Here is a 20,500-nt window from a genome sequence, read left to right on the forward strand (position 1 = left end):
ACCAAGAACTATCATTTTAGAGCTCAACTTTCATTCATTCTACAGTACATTTTTAAAAATGTGGCCTGGATAAAAAATTCTTATGAACATGAATTTAAATGATTAATTCTTTAAAGCTTCTCAAGTCAACCTGATGCAGGAGGAAAAATCATGTTAGAACTTTAGGGGGAAAAAATATGTTTTGAAAAGTTAAAACTGTTAGAGCTCACTCCACCTGGCTCAAGCAGCAAGCCTCGTCTTGTTATCGTCGGGTAATTGCAGTAATTTCAGAGGTGGTGCGGCCGTGTCCCCACCTGACCTGCAGGGCAGTGCACCACGGACACCTCCACTCTGGCCCCTGCTGGGCTGCCAGGCACACACAGCTAGACGGGCATCAGCTCTGGGCTCTGTGTGCCTTCCTCGGGGGTGCTGGATAACAAACAGGGGCAACCTTAAGTCCTGGTGGAAAGCAAACAGCCTCTTAGAAGTCCAGCTGCTCCACAGTCAAAGAGACCAAGTCTTACAATAGTTACTATTCAACTTCTCTTGTTCTAAGAGGAGGACAACCCTGAAGCCCCAAGTTTAACTGTAACTTCCCTGATCCTTGATGGTGTAGAGAGATGGGTTTTTACCAGCAAATAAACTCCTTTTTCTCTTTGCCCCACTTCTACCAGGACTTCTCAGCATCTGTCACAGATCTGAATGAAGGCTGACTCCTCTCTGGGTACAAAGAACACATCCATTCCCCGGCAGGCAAGGAGTTCACTCTCCAAGTATCTCTGCACGACACACATACACTTCCCTGAATGTAAGCAAGAAAAATTACAACTAATTAAATCACGCAAGAGAAGTTTTATCTTACACCGGCATATAGCAAATTTTTTTTTTTAACAGATTTACATCGAGCGAAAAAAGTCCAACTTTGAGAATTTTCTTTTCTTCTTGATGGGTTAAAATTTTGAAACGTCAGAGAAGTCAATTCCACAGAAAAGTCAAACGTTGTATTGGATTGACTAAACTATAAATTCCGGATGAAATTAAAAAAAAAAATCCTCGGGGAGCGGGGGAAACACACTTTGATCTTCAGAGTTAAACCACGTTGTCAATTGGTCAATGACATTTTTTTAAATGACTAGTGAGGGTCTTCAAACAATTGTTCCTAGTGTCTGTACAGAGTATTTCAAACCGCAAATCAAGGCGAAACATTGCTTTAAGAAGGTCATTGTTTGTGGCTGTTACCCTGTTTACTTCTCCAGCTTTGTTGCTGTCTTTCTTCAGCAAGACTTGACATCTGTCCCTTCTCTTTACATACAGAACTTGAAGTTGTCATGTCTGTGAATTGGCCAGTTAGAGGCACAAGTAGTGAAGCGTTCTTATTAGCAGTGAAACAACAGTTGATTTCTAGCAGTTTTGCTGAAAAATCATACTTGAATGACAGAGAAGGAAAAAACCATGAGCCCCAATGACATAGGGGATAAATGCACCAAGGAGAATGTTAACAGGCCAAAAAGAAAGAAAGAAATAATCTTGGATTCTCCAAAGCTTTTAATTCATTTCATAGATGTCACACAGCAGCATAATCAATTTTTAGGCTTTACTTTAATGTTTCCTTTGATTTATGAAATCGAGACATTGTTAACACAATTTTATAAAAATATCAGCTTTGACGATTTTCTCTGACAACGTTAAAACATCCCGACCATATAAATCTAAAATAATGATAGTACTTGTGCTCAATTCTGTCCTTTTGAACAGTCCAAACATAGTTATGGCCAAACATGAAGACCTAAAACAGCTACGTATATCAAGTCTTCTAAAAACAACCGACTTCTTTGGCCATGTGGGTACCAAGTGCTGGCACAGAAGGGTCCCGGAAGTCTTCTATCTGGCAGTAGAGACACATACCCCATCAGAACGGCTGCACGAATGAGTTCAGGAGGAAGACTGGCCTCTCCAGGGCAGTCAAACTAGACCCCAATAAAACCCAGGACCTGCCCTAAAAAAGCCACTCATCCTAACCTCACAGAGTACTTTTAATAGATGATGTCCAGGTGATACTTCTCAGCCCTGTCCTTATCCATCCATCTCAAGTTGTGGGAGTGTGAAAGTTTACTTGGAATAAATCTGAGGCAACAGGGCTCTTGGGGTGTTTCCAATTCATTTTTCTTTTCCAAAGGGAAGATGACCTTGTTTTTTTGGTTCAGAGCTTAAATGATGTTTTTCAGAGATGCAAACTGGCATGGCTGGTGCCCTGGTACGCAACGTTGGGATGCTAAGCCCTGACCCCTGAGGAATCCGTGTACCTTCTCCACGTGAGGCTGCATCTCTGCTCTGTCCAGCAGAGGCACGAGGCTCAGCAATTTCTAAACTGTCAATGTATTCTTCTCTGAACTGTAAGCGCTGAGCACACGCGAGCTCGCAACAGAGCGGCTAACAACAGCGGTGACAGTGACAGACAATCGCTATGGGAAGATGTTCACTCGTCATGAAGCGCTTTTCCACCTCTGTTTTTTTGTTATTTCAACTTTTAAAAAAAAATTGAATTTGAATACTCTTCTTCCCTTTTAAATCAGGAGAATCCATGAAAATAGTAGGCCCCAACTTCTACACTGCAAACAGCAGAGAGCAGAACATGTATGTTATGCTCCAACTAACAGGTGAGATAAATAGTAAACCTCGCAGTTTCTTTTCCAAGGTAACTCCTATGAAACAAAAGGCTCTTTCAGTAATTATCTTCCCAGACTCTCAAGATGTTGTTTTGTTAAGAATGACTGACTTTCCCAGTGAGCATGGCACACGAATGTAAACACAGAGATTTGGAACCACTAAAAATATCGAGGACAGGATACAGATAATTACGATGTCAAGTTATTTATATTGTGAGTAGTTGACTTGGAAACAGACAATAAAAGTGCACTAAGAATAGGACAAATATGTTGACTTTGAAAATTACTGTTATTATTTTTAGTCTGATGACATGGAGGACATCACTGGGAAACACACTGGGTTTTAGAACCCAGCACTTATTTGGGGCCTGACACCAGCCCCGGGGAGAGGACGGCCGCTGGGACCCAGCCATCCCTGTCTCAGGATGACCCGTCTGGGCCCGGGAGCGTTAATGACAGCTGAACGACAGCACAAGTTCAACATACACAGTTAACCCTTTCTGGCACATTCATCCTCCTTTTTCAATAAAATTCATTTTAAATTATACTAAAATGTCAAACATAGTTTCTTTCCTTGACCCATCCATTACCGAGATGCTTCCTAAGGTCAGGCAGAGGGAACCAGGGGTGCTGGGTCACATGACCGCTTCTGTCCAAACCCAAGACAGGCGCCCCTCCAGGCGGTCCCAGGCACCCAGACACGGGAAAGTGCTGTAGACTTGGAGGGTTTTGAAAATTGCTATTGCCTTGAGATGTAAACCACCGCTGCCTCTCTTGTAGAGCAACTGCGAACCTTCTGAAGATCTACGATCTGATGCCTCTGGTGTTGAGTGCTCCCACACCCTCAAGGGGTGGGGGTGGGGTCGGGGGCAGGGTCCTCGATCCCCAGCTGCCTAAGCTCCCTGTCACAGGCAGGCTGGTACCTGTGGGTGCAGCACTCACGGGGAGGGCCCAGGTGCAACCCTCTTAGAAAACCTCTGCAGCTTTCGGGCCTGGGAGAACAAGAGACACCCCCGCGGTGGTCTGCCATCCCCCTAGTAGCACGGAACAAAGACTGTCAAACCCAGGAGCGGCTGCTGATGGACAGAATGTGGCAGTGCAGGGCGATGGGAACGGCAGACTGCTCAATCCCATCTTAGCAAGTCTGAGATATGCTTGAGAGCGGATGTAAAAAGTGCCGTGATCAGTAGGAAGCATTTCAAGTTCTAGGTTCATCCATAACCAAAAGAAATGTATGGCAAAGAAGGAGAATTTCATTTCTTCAGTAGTTTTGAGGACAGAGAGATGCGATGGTGGCAGGAGGCCCTTAGGAGGGAGGAGGCGCCCCCGAGCCTGATGGTGGTCACCACTCCTAGAAGAAGCATCTCGGAGTTCTGGCCCCACCCCAGCCACAGAGCACCCCAGAGGGGAGCGACTCCATCTCTCATCCTCACACTTTTCCCCAAGGCTGCACTCTGAGGACGGAGCTGCCCACATGGACTGCCCGGAGGAGGTGCTTTCTCCCGGGACCCTCCCCGTCGGTCAGGGGTTCAGAGGCCGTTGCTGTTCCTGTGGCAGAGGGGCGGCTTTGACAGTTCCACGACGGCCGAGCGGGATTTGTTGAGGAACTTGGGGGCTCGCCGTAGCAGCCGCTGGGCCTCCGTGAATGTCTCTGTCAGCTCTTTCTTCCACTGCACAAACTCTGGGTCACTCTGAGGGCAAACACATGGAGGGGAGGAGTTGGGACAGTGTCACGGCTCTGCTGACACACGTGGAAGCCAGTCCAGACCAGATGGCCTCGGACCCCCCAGGGAAAGCACACCCCATGTCCCCCCCCCAGGCCAGTGAGGAAGGGGGGAGTCACACAGAGACTTCCTCCAAGGGCCCCTTGCTCAGAGGAGGGACCAAGGCCTTTCAGAGAAGCCTCATACAGCCCCACTGGGAGACTTGCTGCCTTGACTTTGTAGAGCAATCACCTGTGATTTCTGATGTCTTACCACAACTTAAGTCTAGAAGATAAAATATGAGGAGTTGGCTTTTTTTGGCCAAGCTGCACAGCACATGGGATCTTAGTTCCCCAACCAGGGACTGAACTCGTGCCCCTGCAGTGGAAGCGTGGAGTCTTAACCACTGGACCACCAGGGAAGTCCCCAGGGAGGAGTTTTCACAAATTTAAGAAGCACCTTCACATGTGTAATGATGTCATGAAGTAATTAAGCATATGTTTTTCTATCAGCTATTGGTTTCTCTCTCTAAACATGCTCTCTCTACACACCCCCCACACACCCCCACCCCCCGCCCCAACAGAAAAGTGTAGAAGTCACGAAATAAACACATCTTTGTATCTGCTACTGCTCTCTTTGTCTACATATGCTCTTTTTTCACACCTCCACACCCTCCCTCAATACCTCAGTAGGTAAGTGTTCAGGAATTAAGTCTGGGCTACAACAGAACTTTGGGGAAAGAGAAATGGCATTTTCCTGTTCACAGTTATTTGGGGATCTTATGTTTATTTAAACACAAACCTCAATTTAAACATGCTGAAAGAGCAGAGCAGATCTTGGAAACTGTGGAACAAATGCAATTTGAGTCCCCTATTAATTACCGGATGGCTTCCAGAGAGGGGGTAACCATGTTATTTCCTGTCCTTCCTCCTGTCATCTTCTAAGAACACGTCTTTTAAAATAATTGTTAATTTGCTGAAAACTTGTATCTTCTGACTTTCTTGCTAAGTTTGTGAGTGATAAGGCATGGACTGAGAAACTGTTAGATAAGCAGGCAGGCATCTTTGCTGAACATTTACATAATTGTTGTAACTTTCATCCCTGTGGAAAATACAAATGAAGACTCACCTCACACTGCAAGACAAACTGCTTCCCTCCTTTTATCCTCAACAAAATGCACTTTTTGTCTTTAATATGAGTTTCTTCCACGGACACAATCTGTTCCATCGTCAGTAAATTTTGCTGTTGGTAAAATAAAAGATGATGAGTTACTTCACTTATTATTGTGTGAATTTTTAAGTTAATAAATCATACTGAAAACTACCAGCTCAGATAAAGTAAAGGAAAAAGAAACCAGCCATCTTTCTTTCTTTGATGATATTCTAGAAGTGGGGGAGAAACGACTACAAGGGAAATGTACAAAAATTCAAAAGCTACAAAGAGAGAACTATCTCTATGAGGCAGAAAGCAAAGCTGTTCCCTGAGCACAGTACTGACGTGGGTATGAATGTGGCACAGTACTGAGGTGGGGATGAGTGTGGATCGCACACACCTCTCCGGCATCACCCACTCCCCTGGACGCAATCAATCCTGCTGTGAGGGAATAATGATGCGATACACATGATATGCAGGAGCCAGAGGGATGGCACTGGCTTTGAACCTGCAGCTTAGGAAACGTTTGGGCATATTAGCTTGTAAGCAACTGCTGTTCTGATCATATCGAAATGATGCTATAAACACAGATCATGTGCTTAAAAGATGGTCCCTCTGGGTCTATGGCATCACTGCTTCTGGTGAATGCTACAGTGATTCTGAGCACCTTACCATTTTCTGTTTTTTGGGGTAAATACTCCAGGAATCCTGAATGAAAAACAACACCATAATAAACTCACATTTCTTTTTTCCTGACTTAAACTTATGAATCTATCCAAGCATGTGACACAGCTTCATGAATCGACAGTAAACATTCTTTTAAAACCAAGGTAATTTATCACATCCAATGGTAAGCAAACTATGATTATCATTTTTTAGTTTTCAAATATTCTGAAAAGTGAGATAATCTCCTTTCAATGTGTACAACAGTGACTTACTAAGGCCACTCACTAACTGCAAATAAACATTATATAATGATATATGTATGGATTAATACTAAAGTGCATTATAGAATTACATTCTACAATGTAAAAAATACACATGTAATATTATATAAAATATAATTATATACACATATTTTATATGTGTATTTTATATTATACAATATTTACTAGTACCTGAGTTATAACTGAGGATCCTCCCAACGAGTTCTCTTAATCTCAACTCAGACCCTCACTGCGTTAATTTCTGGAAGATGACTTCTGCGGCACTAGTAGTGAGAAGATCCTGCTCATTTGTAAAGAATGTGGTCACACTCAGGCAGCAGCCACTCACAATTAAATGGCATCTTCACCAACAGGGATTTGTAAAACTCATTCCAAAGCCGAATACACCAGGTGTGGGCTCACCACTGGTGGGCTCCATGCTCCAGGCAAGGGAAAGCCGTACTCCAATACACCAACTACATTTTTCACAGTTGGGACCGCAGTCCTGCTTATGATGACCAACTTTCCCTCTCCAAGAGCAGAAACCCTTCCACCTGGGTCACTCCATTCCATGGACATGAGCCCATGGCTCTTCACATGGCAGGCATTTAATAAATGCTGCCCAGCCTCCTACAAGTGATGGTGGGGATCAGAAATTTCTCTCTTCTCGTTCACAAACATTAGCTCTTGAAAAGACCTTACAGGGCTGCCATATCTGTCTTCCTGTCTAATTGGATGAAGCCCACTTCTAGTCTTCTAGACAGGTGCGGCAAAACAGGAGGGTCAGGTGCTCTGACCTCGGTGCCAAGCTTCTCGGGCTACACCAATGACCTCGTTTCACCTGACCCCGACTCGGGAAGGCCTCATCATGGAGACAGGCAGACCTCGGTCAGAATCACTTCTTACCCAAACCTGTCACTGGGGCCAGACCTTCCCTCTCTAAGCCCTGGTTCTCTCTTTATAAGGGCTGGACCTCTAAGGGTGCTAAGCAAATTGTGTGTGTGTGTGTGTGTGTGTGTGTGTGTGTGTGTGGACAGCACCTGGCCCAAGATAAATATGCAAAAATTGTAGTAGCTGTTACTATTTCTTTTCTTTTTTAATATTAATTTTTACTGGAGTATAGTTTGCTTTATATTGTTACCATTTCCACGTCTCCCCTTTTACAGATGAGGAAACTGAGGCTCAGTCAACATAATGTGCTTCTGAGTCCCAGAAACACGAGCAGTGTATCTGACACCTCTGACTCCAAAGTCCCAGTTTTTGCCCCTTTTGTGATCCACCCAAACGCTCTCTAGCCTTCTGCAAACCTGACTGCTCTGACTTCCCTGGATGGCACATTCTATTTTCAAGGGGTACCAAATCCTTCCTTGATTCAGAAGAATCTGAGAGTCTGAACATGAGAAATCTCACATATACAGGTTAGAAGAGACACACAGAACACAGGGAGAGATTTTACAAAACATGCCAGTGATACAGAATCACTATGGAAACCGGCGCTCGGGCCGATACTACAGACTTACTCGCGACTCGCCCTCTCCTCTCCACTCCAGTCTGTTTGGAAAGAGGTAAAAATAACGGCGCTGCCACTGGGTCAGGAAAGGGTTCCCCAGCTTCAGCATGTACCCATGCATGATGCAGTCTCTTCCCAGGGCGTAATCTGAGGCACAGAACACAGCGGGGTTGGAAACAGAATGCCCGTAGGCTTCTCAGAAAAAAACAATGACATGCTTTCTGGAAAAAGAACAAGTTGCTATAAAGAGAACACTCTATAGAAATCATTACTTTCGCTTTTAAGCACATGAAAGAACAAGCTTCTTCAGCTCTCTACCACATATTAGACAGCTGTTTCCCCATATTCTGATAAATTCAAGATGCTCCTCTATCACTCTGAGAGGGTAAAAGCTTGTCTGCCAACTAGTTTTTTCATTATGCAGGGTGACAATTGGGGACCAGAGGGTGATTATACTGTGCCTAAAGTACCTTTGCCTTTACATGGCATTGGGGTGTTCCCTTTAACGGTCTATTAAAAAGAATAGCAGAGAGGCTTCTTTGTCCAAAGAAACCAAAGTAACACAAGGATCCAAACTGTTCTTTCTTCCACTTAAGGTTATAATTACCCTTCGAATATATGGTTATGTAGAGAGACCAAGCTAATTCGGGCTCATTCCAAGTTCTGATTACATTTTTACAGCAAAGTATTGTCTCGGAAAAAAAGGTCAATTTTAAGTAGCTTGCTTTGCCTTCCTTAGAGGCTTTGGTGATCACGCTAAAATCATTCATTCATTCATTCATCACTCACTCAGTCATTCAGCTAAGAAGGGAATGGATGCGTAGGTGCTAGGCACACGGTGAAAAAAAGAGACAAAAGTCCTCGCCTTCCAGGAGCTTACACTCTTATTTGGAGATTCATGTAATAAATAAGCAAAACCCATGTTGTGTCACATGGACAAAAGCAGGAAGGGGATGAATGAAAGAGGGCATGGCCGGAGGAGGGTTCGTGGTGATGAGGCATGGTTCACAGAGCTGCCAGTTTAATGGAAAAGGTGTCTGAACTTCTCAAGTATACTTAGAGTGTAAGTCTTCTATTTTTACTTCAGAGATCTAAGCCTAGACTATACTTTTGTGGAAGGGTGACCTCTGAGATATTCAATCAAGATCTAGTTATATCAAAATTACTTATATATATTTGAAGATAAATTCATTGTTCTGCTAGATGTTCTAACTGCAGCTCTAGTTAAAAGGCTACACTTCAACAAGGTCATTAAAATATGTATTTTTGTTTTCTGGGTCCAATCTGTCAAGATTCTAGTGACATCATGGGTCTCCCTTGAGCAAACTACTGAGGCTGTAATTTCCTGTGTAAAATCCATTCTGGAAAATGTGGTCTACAGTGATCTCAGTGGACCCACTTTTCTAAAGAACAACTTAGAAATAAAGCCCCTTTCCCTGCAGATTGGAGGTGAGCAAGGTTAAAGGGCTGTCATGCTCCCTTGGGACAACTCAGGTGACTTTCAGCTAAGAAGTCATTCATCCTGGGATGGAGGACACTTTTCTAAGTAGGTGATAAATGCTACTAGGAACAGCCGACAAGACCTAGGAATCCTGCATCAAGATGCCCCAACCAAAGCAAGCTGTTCATAGATTCAAATGGTTTCTGATCATTCTTACTATATGTTAACCTCAGGGAGGTCTTTACTTAGAAGTAAAACCAAAGATATCTTAATCACTAACCACAACAAGTTTAAATTTAAAATCCATAAAGTCTTAGAAAAATCAAGACTGACAATATTTGGTGAATCAAAAATGATCAATTTATTTAATACTGGATGTGATGTATTTTCCTTTGGAAATCCTAGTAGGTCACTCAAATATGGCCAATAGAACTATGGTTTGGTGACTGTTTAATGCTGTTTGTAATATGTATATACTTGTGTCTCTTGACAATAAACATGTAATGCTAAGTTCCTCACCACCCTTTTTGGGGCCCAGTGGAAAACGAAAATGCAGGTTCCTTGTTAAAAAATCATTAAGAACGTCAAGATGGTGCCAGCAGAGCATTAACCTGGGGGCAGGGGGCGGGCCTGATGATACCACACAGGCCAGAGGCCCATGAAGCTGGCCCTGTTCCTGACACCATCATCAGTTCAGTTCAGTCGCTCAGTCGTGTCCGATTCTTTGCGACCCCATGAATTGCAGCACGCCAGGCCTCTCTGTCCATCACCAACTCCCGGAGTCTACCCAAACCCATGTCCATCGAGTCGGTGATGCCATCCAACCATCTCATCCTCTGTCGTCCCCTTCTTCTCCCGCCCCTAATCCTACCCAGCATTAGGGTCTTTTCCAATGAGTCAACCCTTCGCATGAGGTGGCCAAAGTATTGGAGTTTCAGCTTCAACATCAGACCTTCCAATGAACACCCAGGATTGATGTCTTTTAGGATGGATTGATTGGATCTCCTTGCAGTCCAAGGGACTCTCAAGAGTCTTCTCCAACACCACAGTTCAAAAGCATCAATTCTTCGGTGCTCAGCTTTCTTCACCGTCCAACTCTCACATCCATACATGACCACTGGAAAAACCATAGCCTTGACTAGACGTACTTTTGTTGGCAAAGTAATGTCTCTGCTTTTAAATATGCTATCTAGGTTGGCCATAACCTTCCTTCTAAGGAGTAAGCGTCTTTTAATTTCATGGCTGCAGTCACCATCTGCAGTGATTCTGGAGCCCAAAAAAATAAAGTCTGACACTGTTTCCACTGTTTCCCCATCTATTTCCCATGAAGTGATGGGACCAGATGCCATGATCTTAGTTTTCTGAACGTTGAGCTTTAAGCCAACTTTTTCACTCTCCTCTTTCACCTTCATCAAGAGGCTCTTTAGTTCTTCTTCACTTTCTGCCATAAGGGTGGTGTCATCCGCATATCTGAGGTTATTGATATTTCTCCCAGCAGTCTTGATTCCAGCTTGTGTTTCTTCCAGCCCAGCGTTTCTCATGATGTACTCTGCATATAAGTTAAATAAGCAGGGTGACAATATACAGCCTTGACGTACTCCTTTTCCTATTTGGAACCAGTCTGTTGTTCCGTGTCCAGTTCTAACTGTTGCTTCCTGATCTGCATACAGGTTTCTCAAGAGACAGGTCAGATGGTCTGGTATTCCCATCTCTTTCAGAATTTTCCACAGTTTATTGTGATCCACATAGTCAAAGGCTTTGGCATAGTCAATAAATCAGAAATAGATGTTTTTCTGGAACTCTCTTGCTTTTTCGATAATCCAGCGGATATTGGCAATTTGATCTCTGGTTCCTCTGCCTTTTCTAAAACCAGCTTGAACATCTGGAAGTTCACGGTTCACCTATTGCTGAAGCCTGGCTTGGAGAATTTTGAGCATTACTTTACTAGCATGTGAGATGAGTGCAATTGTGCGGTAGTTTGAGCATTCTTTGGCATTGCCTTTCTTTGGGATTGGAACGAAGACTGACCTCTTCCAGTCCTGTGGCCACTGCTGAGTTTTCCAGATTATACTTACTCTTTAAAGGAAAAAAAAGCTTCCAAACTGGCCCTAAAACACTCCAAGATAAGAAGGCAAGAGTATTGACAAAATACTGCTGACAACCTCCATACATATTACATGTGTGTGGACTAAAGACTTTGAAATATCAAGAATATATATATTTACATATGCATGTGTTACTGAATAACTTTGCTGTGTACCTGAAACTAACACAATGTTGTAAATCAACTACATTTCAATAAAAATTTAAAAATAAATAAAATAGATAAAAACAAACGACTCTGCAATATCATTTCACACTGAACACTCCCAGGCCAGGTAAAATTCAAACAACTGATGGCATTCCCTCCCCCCTCCCACCACTGGAAAGGACTTTATGACCCAGATACTGTTTTCTGCTTTACGAGAGATCTTGAAAATTCATCGCATTAGAAATATCTTGAGACACACTGGCTATTTTACCTTCTTCGTGGCCAAGCTGCTTATTTTTAGCTCTCTTCCTGGCCTCGATTTTATCCGTGTCTGCATTTACTGCTTCATAAACTGTTTCCGCCACTTCCTGCTGCCAGCGCTCAGAGATCACCAGAGGGAAGTTCTTGTAGAGTTCTTGGTCGCAATCAAGAAGCTTGTTATTTTAAGAAATCAAGACATGTATGATTTGACATGCTTACAAAGGCAACAGATTCCAAAGCACCATAACTGTGTGTGGGAAGATAATGAGGCGACAGGCTATAACCATTAGGAGATGACTTCTCAGCTGTCATAAACCTCTGCTGACGACCGTCGAGCAGTCAGGCATATACTATACAACATGGAGAACATAGCCAGTGTTTCTTAAGGACTGCAAATGGAGTAGAACCTTTCAAAACTGTGAATCACTACAGTGTGCAACTGTAAGTTATATAATATTGTACATCAACTATACTTCGATAAAGTTTTGCTTAAAAAAACAGAAAAACAAAACAAAGGACAATCCAACAACCGGGGTCCACCACAGGATGATACATGATAAGGACACTTCACTTCTGACCCTGTGTCAGTCAGACTCAGGCCAATCTTCTATAGCATCCTTACTTTGTTTTTGCCAATGAAAAATTAACATATATAGAGCTTTCTTTAAAGTACTACAAGAATCTGGCAATAAAAGAAAATTTCAATTATAGTGAGGCTATTCTATTCATGGGATTTCCCAGGTGGCGATAAAGCTAAAGAACCCACCTGCCAATGCAGGAGATGCAAGAGATGCGAGTCCCATCCCTGGGTTGGGAAGATCCCTTGGAGAAGGAAATGGCAACCACTCTAGTATTCTTGCCTGGGAAATCCCACGGACAGAGGAGCCTGGTGGGCTACAGTCCATGGGGTCACAAAGAGTTGCACATGACTAAGGGACTGAGCACACACACACTTTTTATTTGTAAAGACAGGAAAACAGATCTCTATGGTTTTAGAGACATCAACAAGGGAGAAACCCAGGAGGGCTCTCTGCTCTCTACCCACCCTCCATTAATCTGGAAAGTGAGAAATACAAAAAGGTCAACCAGGCTGAATTTACTGTTCAGCCCACGAACTTTCCAATGAATCCACGTTGAACAGTAGGATTAATCTCAAGATACGTGGGGAGTTTAGGCAACTTGGCCTTTCAGAGGTGCTATAATAAAAATTACACTTAATGACAGCAAGCATCTCTCTGCCAAACTATTACTCAGAATTCTTCATTCTTCCCTCTAAGTGAGGCTGTGCTCTGAAAGCGAGCTGAGAAAATGCTTTTACAGATCTGAGTTACAGTTTTGTGGCAAAAAGACAAGTGATCCTATTGACAGAAAATAATAGGCCTGTCTCTCAAAAGCACAGCTCTTTCTAGAAGCTTGACTCACTCACTCCCTTGCCTGAGAGGTGAGTATGGGAGAGATATTACTATAGGCAAGTCATTTAGAAGGAAAATGGAGAAAGACTGAGGGTGAGGCTCTGGCCCACAGGCCTTTGGTGCATCCCTGAACCACTAAACCACTGGAGGAACCTGCATCCAGGTCCCAACGGGGATGCTCTCCACCCACCTTTATTGACCTGTTCCCTAAAGTGAAGATTCTTAGGTCAAAATGTGTACTGTTTTTTCCCTTTCTGCTTTCTTCAGATACCCAAACCAAGCCGGGTGCTGACCTTTTGGGTGTCCCGAGTGTGAACACGTGTGTGTGTGTATGTGTGTGTGTGTGTGTGTATGTCTGTGTAGTGGAGTGTCAGAGCATCAAAGCTGGGCGAGCACCCTGTGATGACACTGGGACAGATTCTGGAATCTGGCCAAAGTGAAAATACCCTCCTTTCCCAAGCAGTTGCTCCTAAATGGATGACTCTGCTTTATGTATAAAGGGTTCCAGCTTCTGTAAGGCCAGAGAGCCTTGGTCTTTATGACTCAGCCTATGGGAAAAAGTGAAGTCGCTCAGTTGCATAAAACAAAGCCCTACCAGAAGTGAGCTGTTTTTCCTTAAAGATGATGTGCTATTTCGGCTGCTTTTTTAAGAGACACAGCCTTCTCAGCTCTGGCTCAGGAAGAAGTAAAACCACCACAACAGGAGGTCTTAGCACACCTGCCGGGAGGCGGACACAGGTGACCCAACCCCAGAGGAGTCCTGGCAATGAAACCGCTCACTTCATGGGGGAGAAAACCAGCGCTCCAGAGGTTCCCTCAACGGCCCTGGCTCACTCTGGTAATATGAGCGGATCTGAGCCCAGTGTGTCTGACGCCAAAGGCCAGACAACAGCTGACAAAACCAAAAGCATGAGAATCTCCTTTGAATACTAAAAATTTCATGGGCTCCCATGTGATAGCCACTTTCTTTTTAGTGTCCTTTGCTGGAGAGAAGCATGTCTGATGACAAAACTCTACTGTGACAGCAGTGATCCCTTGAGATAACTCTGTAAAGGGGCTGTTCCCGAAGCTGCAGGGTGGTAGTTACACCCTGACAAGTCCTGTCATCCAGGCCACAGAAGACGTTGAGCCTCTGGGCAGTGGTCAGCTGTTATCCCCAGGGGAGCCAAGGCTCCGACCACGGAAGCGGTCATGGCCCTCTCTGCTGTGCTCCTGAGCTCCTCCCGCCACCCTCCATCCTGAGAAACTGACCCCATGAGCACACCAATCACATTTACAGCTGGCTGCCTGGTAGGAAAGACCAGGGAGCTGACACAAGGCCAGGAACGCAGGTGGCGGGGCGGGGGGCGGCTCTCAGAGGGTTATGGTGGTGGGGGGAAGACTCTGGGGGAAGCTGAGAAAGTGGGGGCAGTGAGAACTTGACATGCAATGACACGCTTTGACTCAGCATCCGAAAGAGGGCGACTTTGTCTCGTGACTCATCATCTCTAAATATGCCCTTGTCTACTTGGAAAACAATGATAGGAACCAGAGTTTGAAAAATGCAGAGGATGCTCTATGTACAAAAAACAGTACTTATTTCACTTTTGATTGACAAGTGTGAAATGATTCACGCTGTTTGCCCTTTTCATCCTAACACCGAGAGACTGGGAAATTTGGGAGAATTAAGACAACTGGCTCTCTGGCTTGAAGCCAGGTAATGTTTGCCATCACATGGTTGTTTTACCTGCTTCATAATATATCTGAGTTTTCTATTAACCACCAATCTATCCAAATCAATAACAATGTGACTATTTTTCAGTTTATCAAACATGAAATGGGTGGTCAAAGAAAGCTCTCCTACGGGACTTCCATGACAGTCCAGTGGTTAAGAATTCGCCTTCCAATGCAGAGGATGCAGGTTCTATCCCTGGTCTGGGAACTGAAATCCCACACGCCACAGGGCTACTGAGCTTGCACACTGCTAACTAGAGAGAAGCCCGTATGCTGCAACTAAGACCTGACTAAATAAACAAATTTAAAAAAAAAAAGCTTTTTGTAGTCTCTAATTCAGGTCTTGATCTCTTCTACATTCATCAGACATGTGGATATTCATTTGTAAGTTACAGTCCAACACAAACAGGCCAGTACTAAGACAGTTATGAAGTCTGATTTCCAAAAGAAAGAAAGAAAAATAAATTCCCCTCCCCAAAGCAAGCCTCACAAGTATACCTTGATGCCTTTGGTATCCTCTTCATCAAATGAGCCGATGTCAAAGGCGTCGGCTGCATTGACTTCCCCTCGGGGAGGGATCAAGGGTGGAGGGTACTAGAAGAGCCAGAGAAGAAGGGTTTAGTTACCAGGGGACCGGGCCCTGGGCCCAGCCTGCTATTCTGTAAAGAGTTCGCTTGATGTGAAAGACATCAAGCTGCCACAGTCTGTGCAGCACTCATTCAAGCTCACACAATCACAGTACATGGTTCACAACGGCCCCCAAAGGAAATGCACTCTCCACGATCCAGTTGCTAGAGGCTGAACGCCTGCAACAGGGCAGGAGGGGGTGTCCCATACCCACAAATGCTCCGAGGCTGACACTGGCCAAACCAGAGCCCGGACCCTAGGTCTAAACAGGCAGGACTAACACAGCATCGGTCCTCAAGTGAGTCTGTACATAGATGAGTCCAAAGCTGATCATCAATGTTGAGAAAAAGAAAAACAACTTTAATTTGGGGTGTTTTCCTGTATCAGAGAGAACATTAAAAAATATCTTAAAATGAGCCAAGGGGCTCATGCTGCTACCCAATCATGCTAATTCTTAAATTATGTGGGGCTGGGCTTGGAAGTATCTATAAGTGTATGACATTTCCTACATATTTTTTACATATAAACAAAGAGGAAGAAGTGGTCCCATAGGGAATGAGCTAGGAGGCAGTGCTTGGATAGAAGAGCAAGAAGCTGGGCTGTGGGTGGGAGAGCTGGGGGCGAACTCTGGGGACAGAGCCAGGATGCAGAGATGCAGACAAGGATGCAGCTGGAGAGAGTGTCAGGGGTGGTACCGGGGCAGGGTCCCAGCAGGAGTACCTTCTGCAGGTAGACATGCTGCCAGTCGATGCCTCTGAAGAAGTCATGCGTTTTTAGCTCCTGTGCGCTGCAGGAGAGACAGAATCACAGTGGCAGTAAGTATGCATTTGGAAAACTAAGAAATGGTTCGCGAACGTCATCTCCTGTTAAGGACACACAGCAACAACTGTTTCCAGTTCTTTAAGACAGCAGGTAAAATATGCTTCTTTCCAAGCACCCAGGAAACACTACGATGTTTAGAAACGCTGCACGCTGAGCCTAGGAATATGATCCCATATAATCACTTACAGGGGATGCTTACCCCAGCCTAAGATAACCTAGGGTTTTTGCAGACTATCTCTGTATCTGCAATCTAGAGAACAAATTTAACTAAGAATTGAGTTAGAGCGATCTACACATTAAAGAGATTTACAGCATAGGTCTACAAGTCCTGATAGATCAGATAATAGAGATACAAAGCAACAAATACTAATTTTGAAGTAAACTAGACATCTAATAGAATGGTGCATGCTAAACCCCTTCATAAACTGAAGAAAACAATTTTTCCCAAAGAGCACTGCTGCTGAAGCTCAGTTCACGTGGAACAGAAGGAGTGGCAGACTCTGAGGAACACATACCCGTCAAGACACACAAGACACACAGCTCCTACGTGATCCTCCCCTACCCACCCCGAACTGAAATGGCAGATTCTTGATACATTGAAAGGAACTGTACTGCCTTCTCGGGGGGGAGATGCTGAAACGCAGAAGCGTCAGCCTACCCGCCTCCGTGGCAGCCGAGGCGCTTACTGACGTCTCGCTGAAGCAGGCCTTCCAGAAGGGACTTGAGCTCAGGGGAGAAGACGTCTGGAAGTTCCACGTTCTGGGGGCGGGAGGAGGGGGACACAACTTCAAAAACGCATCTGTGGAAACAGTGCCCTCACCCTTGACCAGGTCTAAAGGCCATTTCTTCCATAAGGATAGTGTTAAAGAAAACTGCAGATACATCACAAGTTAACATTGACTCTATAAAGAAACGCAGGGCAGTTACTCATCACTTTCAGAGTCAATCGACAGGCTGGAGCCAGAAGAATTGGGTCTCCTCTCTCTTCTGCATCCCAGTCATTTTGCCTTTTTTTTTTCTTTAGTTTTGGTCTTGATTTTTCTGTATCTTTCTCTTACTGTCTGTTAGCAAATCTTGTTATCTGCCTTGGCATCTATTTCCATTATTTTAAGAAAGCATTTTTTTACACTAGTGGTAATGGAATGAGATAGGAAAATTATGAGAATAAAAATGGTTTTTGACTTTCTTACCATGGTGAGAGTCATTCGGTCTATCTCATGCTTATCTTTGGTTTTATGTTGTCTGAAAGGGCTGTGACTGTAGAAACAAAGAAAATTCTATTACTAGATGGTTTTGGGTAATAGCAAATACCGTTGATTAATATTTGAGCAAACTATTATGCTCTGTCACTGCTCATTCAAAACTGCAGGAATACAAAAGCCATAAACATAGACCATTTCCAGAGGAAACCTGATGATCAGGTTGACAATCAGACATATTAGGTCCTGAATGAGCAAGGCTGATGTTTACTTGAACTCTTGATCCTCATGTCAATGAAGTCATACTACCAGAATAAACTTTAGCAAATATATTCCAAATGACAATTTAAAATACCACTTGGAAAAAAAATCAGCCAACAGGTTTTTATGAAAATGAAAGTCATACACATGACATCTGTCACATTAGTGTTCAAGATAATAGTAACATTCATACAGGTTTTTTAGAAAAAATGGATGAGTCCCTCAAACAATACAAAGAGCTGCAGTTGAACCAAAACACAAAATGAACACACTCCCCCGCCCCAGAAGCCAGTAATTTTAAGAAATACATTCCTTTGGTGAAAAGAGGTACAAACCAACCCTGTGCTCCCAGACACTCCACGGTTCTGAGAATTGCTCATTCATGTTCTAACTTACAAATGGCTCCAGATCTAAGAGTCAGAAACCCTGGGCTCACGTTGTGACTTGGCTATTGGCTGTGAGTTCTTTATGGAAACTTCGTCTCAGTCTCTTCACCTGTGCATGGCATAACGCCACAAACATCACCAAAACAGTGAAAGGAACGACTAAAATAATGCATATGCCAGCAGCTGAGACAATGGGAGGATACGGTGGGTAACTGATAGACATATGGACAAATGAGTCTAACTTTACAAAATAAATGTCTCCTTGTAAAGATATTATTCTTATTCTTGATTATGTTTTTAAAATGCTGAAGCTAAAGTTAATCTTAAGTATCACTTATACATGGACTCTAAAATACGACACAAATGAACTTATCTACGGAAGAGACAGGCTCACAGACCTAGAGAACAGACTGGTGGTGGCCAAGGTGGAGGGGGGCTGGGGAGAGGGATGGATTGGGAGGTTGGCATTAACAGCTGTAAACTATTATATACAGAATGAATAAACAACAAGGTCATATCCCATGATAAACCATAATGGAAAAGAACAGAAGGAAATACATAAATACATGTATAACTGAATCACTTTGCTGTACAGTAGAAATTAGCACAACACTGTAAATCAACTATGCTTCAATAAAATATTTTTTAAAATAAAGATACTCCTAGCATTAAAAGAGACTAGTAAACATGCAAACAGAAAACCCTGGCCTTATTTACTTACTTGAAAATTAAAGAAGGGACATACATGATAGAATTTTCTGGTAGTAAAGACATGCCTGTAAAACGACCAATCCTACAGATTTATTTGGGCCTTCCCTGGAAGCCAGACAGTAAAGAATCTGCCTGCAATGCAGGAGACCCTGGTTCTCTCCCTGGGTTGGGAAGATCTCCTGAAGAAGAGAATGGCAGCATTCTTGCCTGGACAATTCCATGGACAGAGGAGTCTGCTGGGCTACAGTCCAGGGTTGTGAAGAATCAGATACACCTGGGTGACTAACACTTAGACTTTTCACTTTCATAGGTTTATTTATAAGGCATATAAAACATAAGCTGAGGCAAGATATTATACAAAATAGTTCTATAAAACAGAGTAGGATGTTGAATACATAACTCAATGTGATTTAGAAAAAAAAAACTAGAACTGTGCCCACCCTTGCAATCTACTTACTGCTACTGATTTAGGTAAACTATGCACCATACCATCTCTTGCAGAGATGATTCCACTTCAGAGTACTTATTATTTAAATATTTCAATTTTCACTTTGCACAAGAGGGGGCACTCTAATGTTTATTTTCTTTCTTATGCAATGAAAAACACATTAATTTCCATCTCTTGAAAGCCTTAATTTGGGGGAAAAAAATCTAAATAAGGTGAAACCAAGCAAACATACACTAATATTTCAAACAGATTTTTATTGGAAATATTCTTTGCATCCTAAATGTTTCCAAGGAGAAAAAAATGTAAAATTACTGCAGTTAAAAAGCAAATGGGATAGAATAACAAATAATATGTTATTTATGAGATATTATAATTTTTGAATACTTGACTTGTATCACTTTCTTTTTCAGATTTATTTTTGGCAGTGCTGGGTCTTTGTTGCTGTGTGGACTTTCTCTAGTTGTGGTGAGCAGGGGCCACTCTCTAGTTGTGATGAGCGGGGTCACTCTCTAGTTAATGGCAACCAGGGGCCACTCTCCAGTTGTGACAAGCGGAGGCCACTCTCTAATTGCGTTGCATGGGCTTCTCATTGCAGTGGCTTCTCTTGTTGTGGAGCACGGGCTCTAGGTGTGTGGGCTTAGTTGCCCTGGTGCATGTGGGATCTTAGTTCCTTGACCAGGGATTGAACGTGTGTCCCCTGCAGCCAAATTCTTAACCCCTGGACCATCAGGTAAGCCCTGGCTTGTATCACTCTCAGAGATATGAACATGTTCATGGTTCAAGAGAAAGGGAATAAAGGCTTATTAGTGCTTACTAAGACCTCAGTCCGTCTGCATGACACAACTGTTGCCACTCCCCAGGGGAGTCCCTTCACATGTAAAAAAGGATGTGGGAAGGTCTCCCCTGTTTTGGCAAATCCTCCTGCTCTGGCTCCTGTGTGAAAAGCCGGGGGATCCCCTCCTGCTCTCAACCCTTGTGCGATGCCGGAAGCAGAGGGCTGTGCCCCACACTTGCAGAGAAGGACGGCTGTGT

General features: G+C 43.6%; 1 protein-coding gene across 5 annotated transcripts in view; it reads right to left on the reverse strand.

Moving 5' to 3' along the window:
* Nucleotides 1-2,834: 2,834 nt before the first annotated feature.
* GRK3 (G protein-coupled receptor kinase 3) overlaps nucleotides 2,835-20,500 on the reverse strand; it is a 184,144-nt gene continuing 166,478 nt past the window's right edge. For 3 of the 5 annotated variants that reach the window (XM_081542945.1, XM_081542944.1, XM_081542943.1), the window contains 8 exons: nucleotides 17,654-17,720; nucleotides 17,122-17,222; nucleotides 16,362-16,428; nucleotides 15,513-15,608; nucleotides 11,900-12,062; nucleotides 7,947-8,083; nucleotides 5,477-5,590; nucleotides 2,835-4,336 (listed from right to left, as the gene is read on the reverse strand). In XM_081542945.1, coding sequence (XP_081399071.1) covers nucleotides 4,175-4,336; nucleotides 5,477-5,590; nucleotides 7,947-8,083; nucleotides 11,900-12,062; nucleotides 15,513-15,608; nucleotides 16,362-16,428; nucleotides 17,122-17,222; nucleotides 17,654-17,720 — 907 coding nt within the window. In that variant the 3' untranslated portion in view covers nucleotides 2,835-4,174. Of the gene's footprint in view, nucleotides 4,337-5,476; nucleotides 5,591-6,618; nucleotides 6,728-7,946; nucleotides 8,084-11,899; nucleotides 12,063-15,512; nucleotides 15,609-16,361; nucleotides 16,429-17,121; nucleotides 17,223-17,653; nucleotides 17,721-20,500 lie in introns of all 5 variants that reach the window. The other 2 variants (XR_014069073.1, XR_014069072.1) reach the window with 1 other exon arrangement.

The sequence above is a fragment of the Giraffa tippelskirchi genome, chromosome 11, assembly GCF_054371585.1.
Source record: "Giraffa tippelskirchi isolate mGirTip1 chromosome 11, T2T-mGirTip1v1.2.pri, whole genome shotgun sequence".
NCBI lineage: Eukaryota > Metazoa > Chordata > Mammalia > Artiodactyla > Giraffidae > Giraffa > Giraffa tippelskirchi.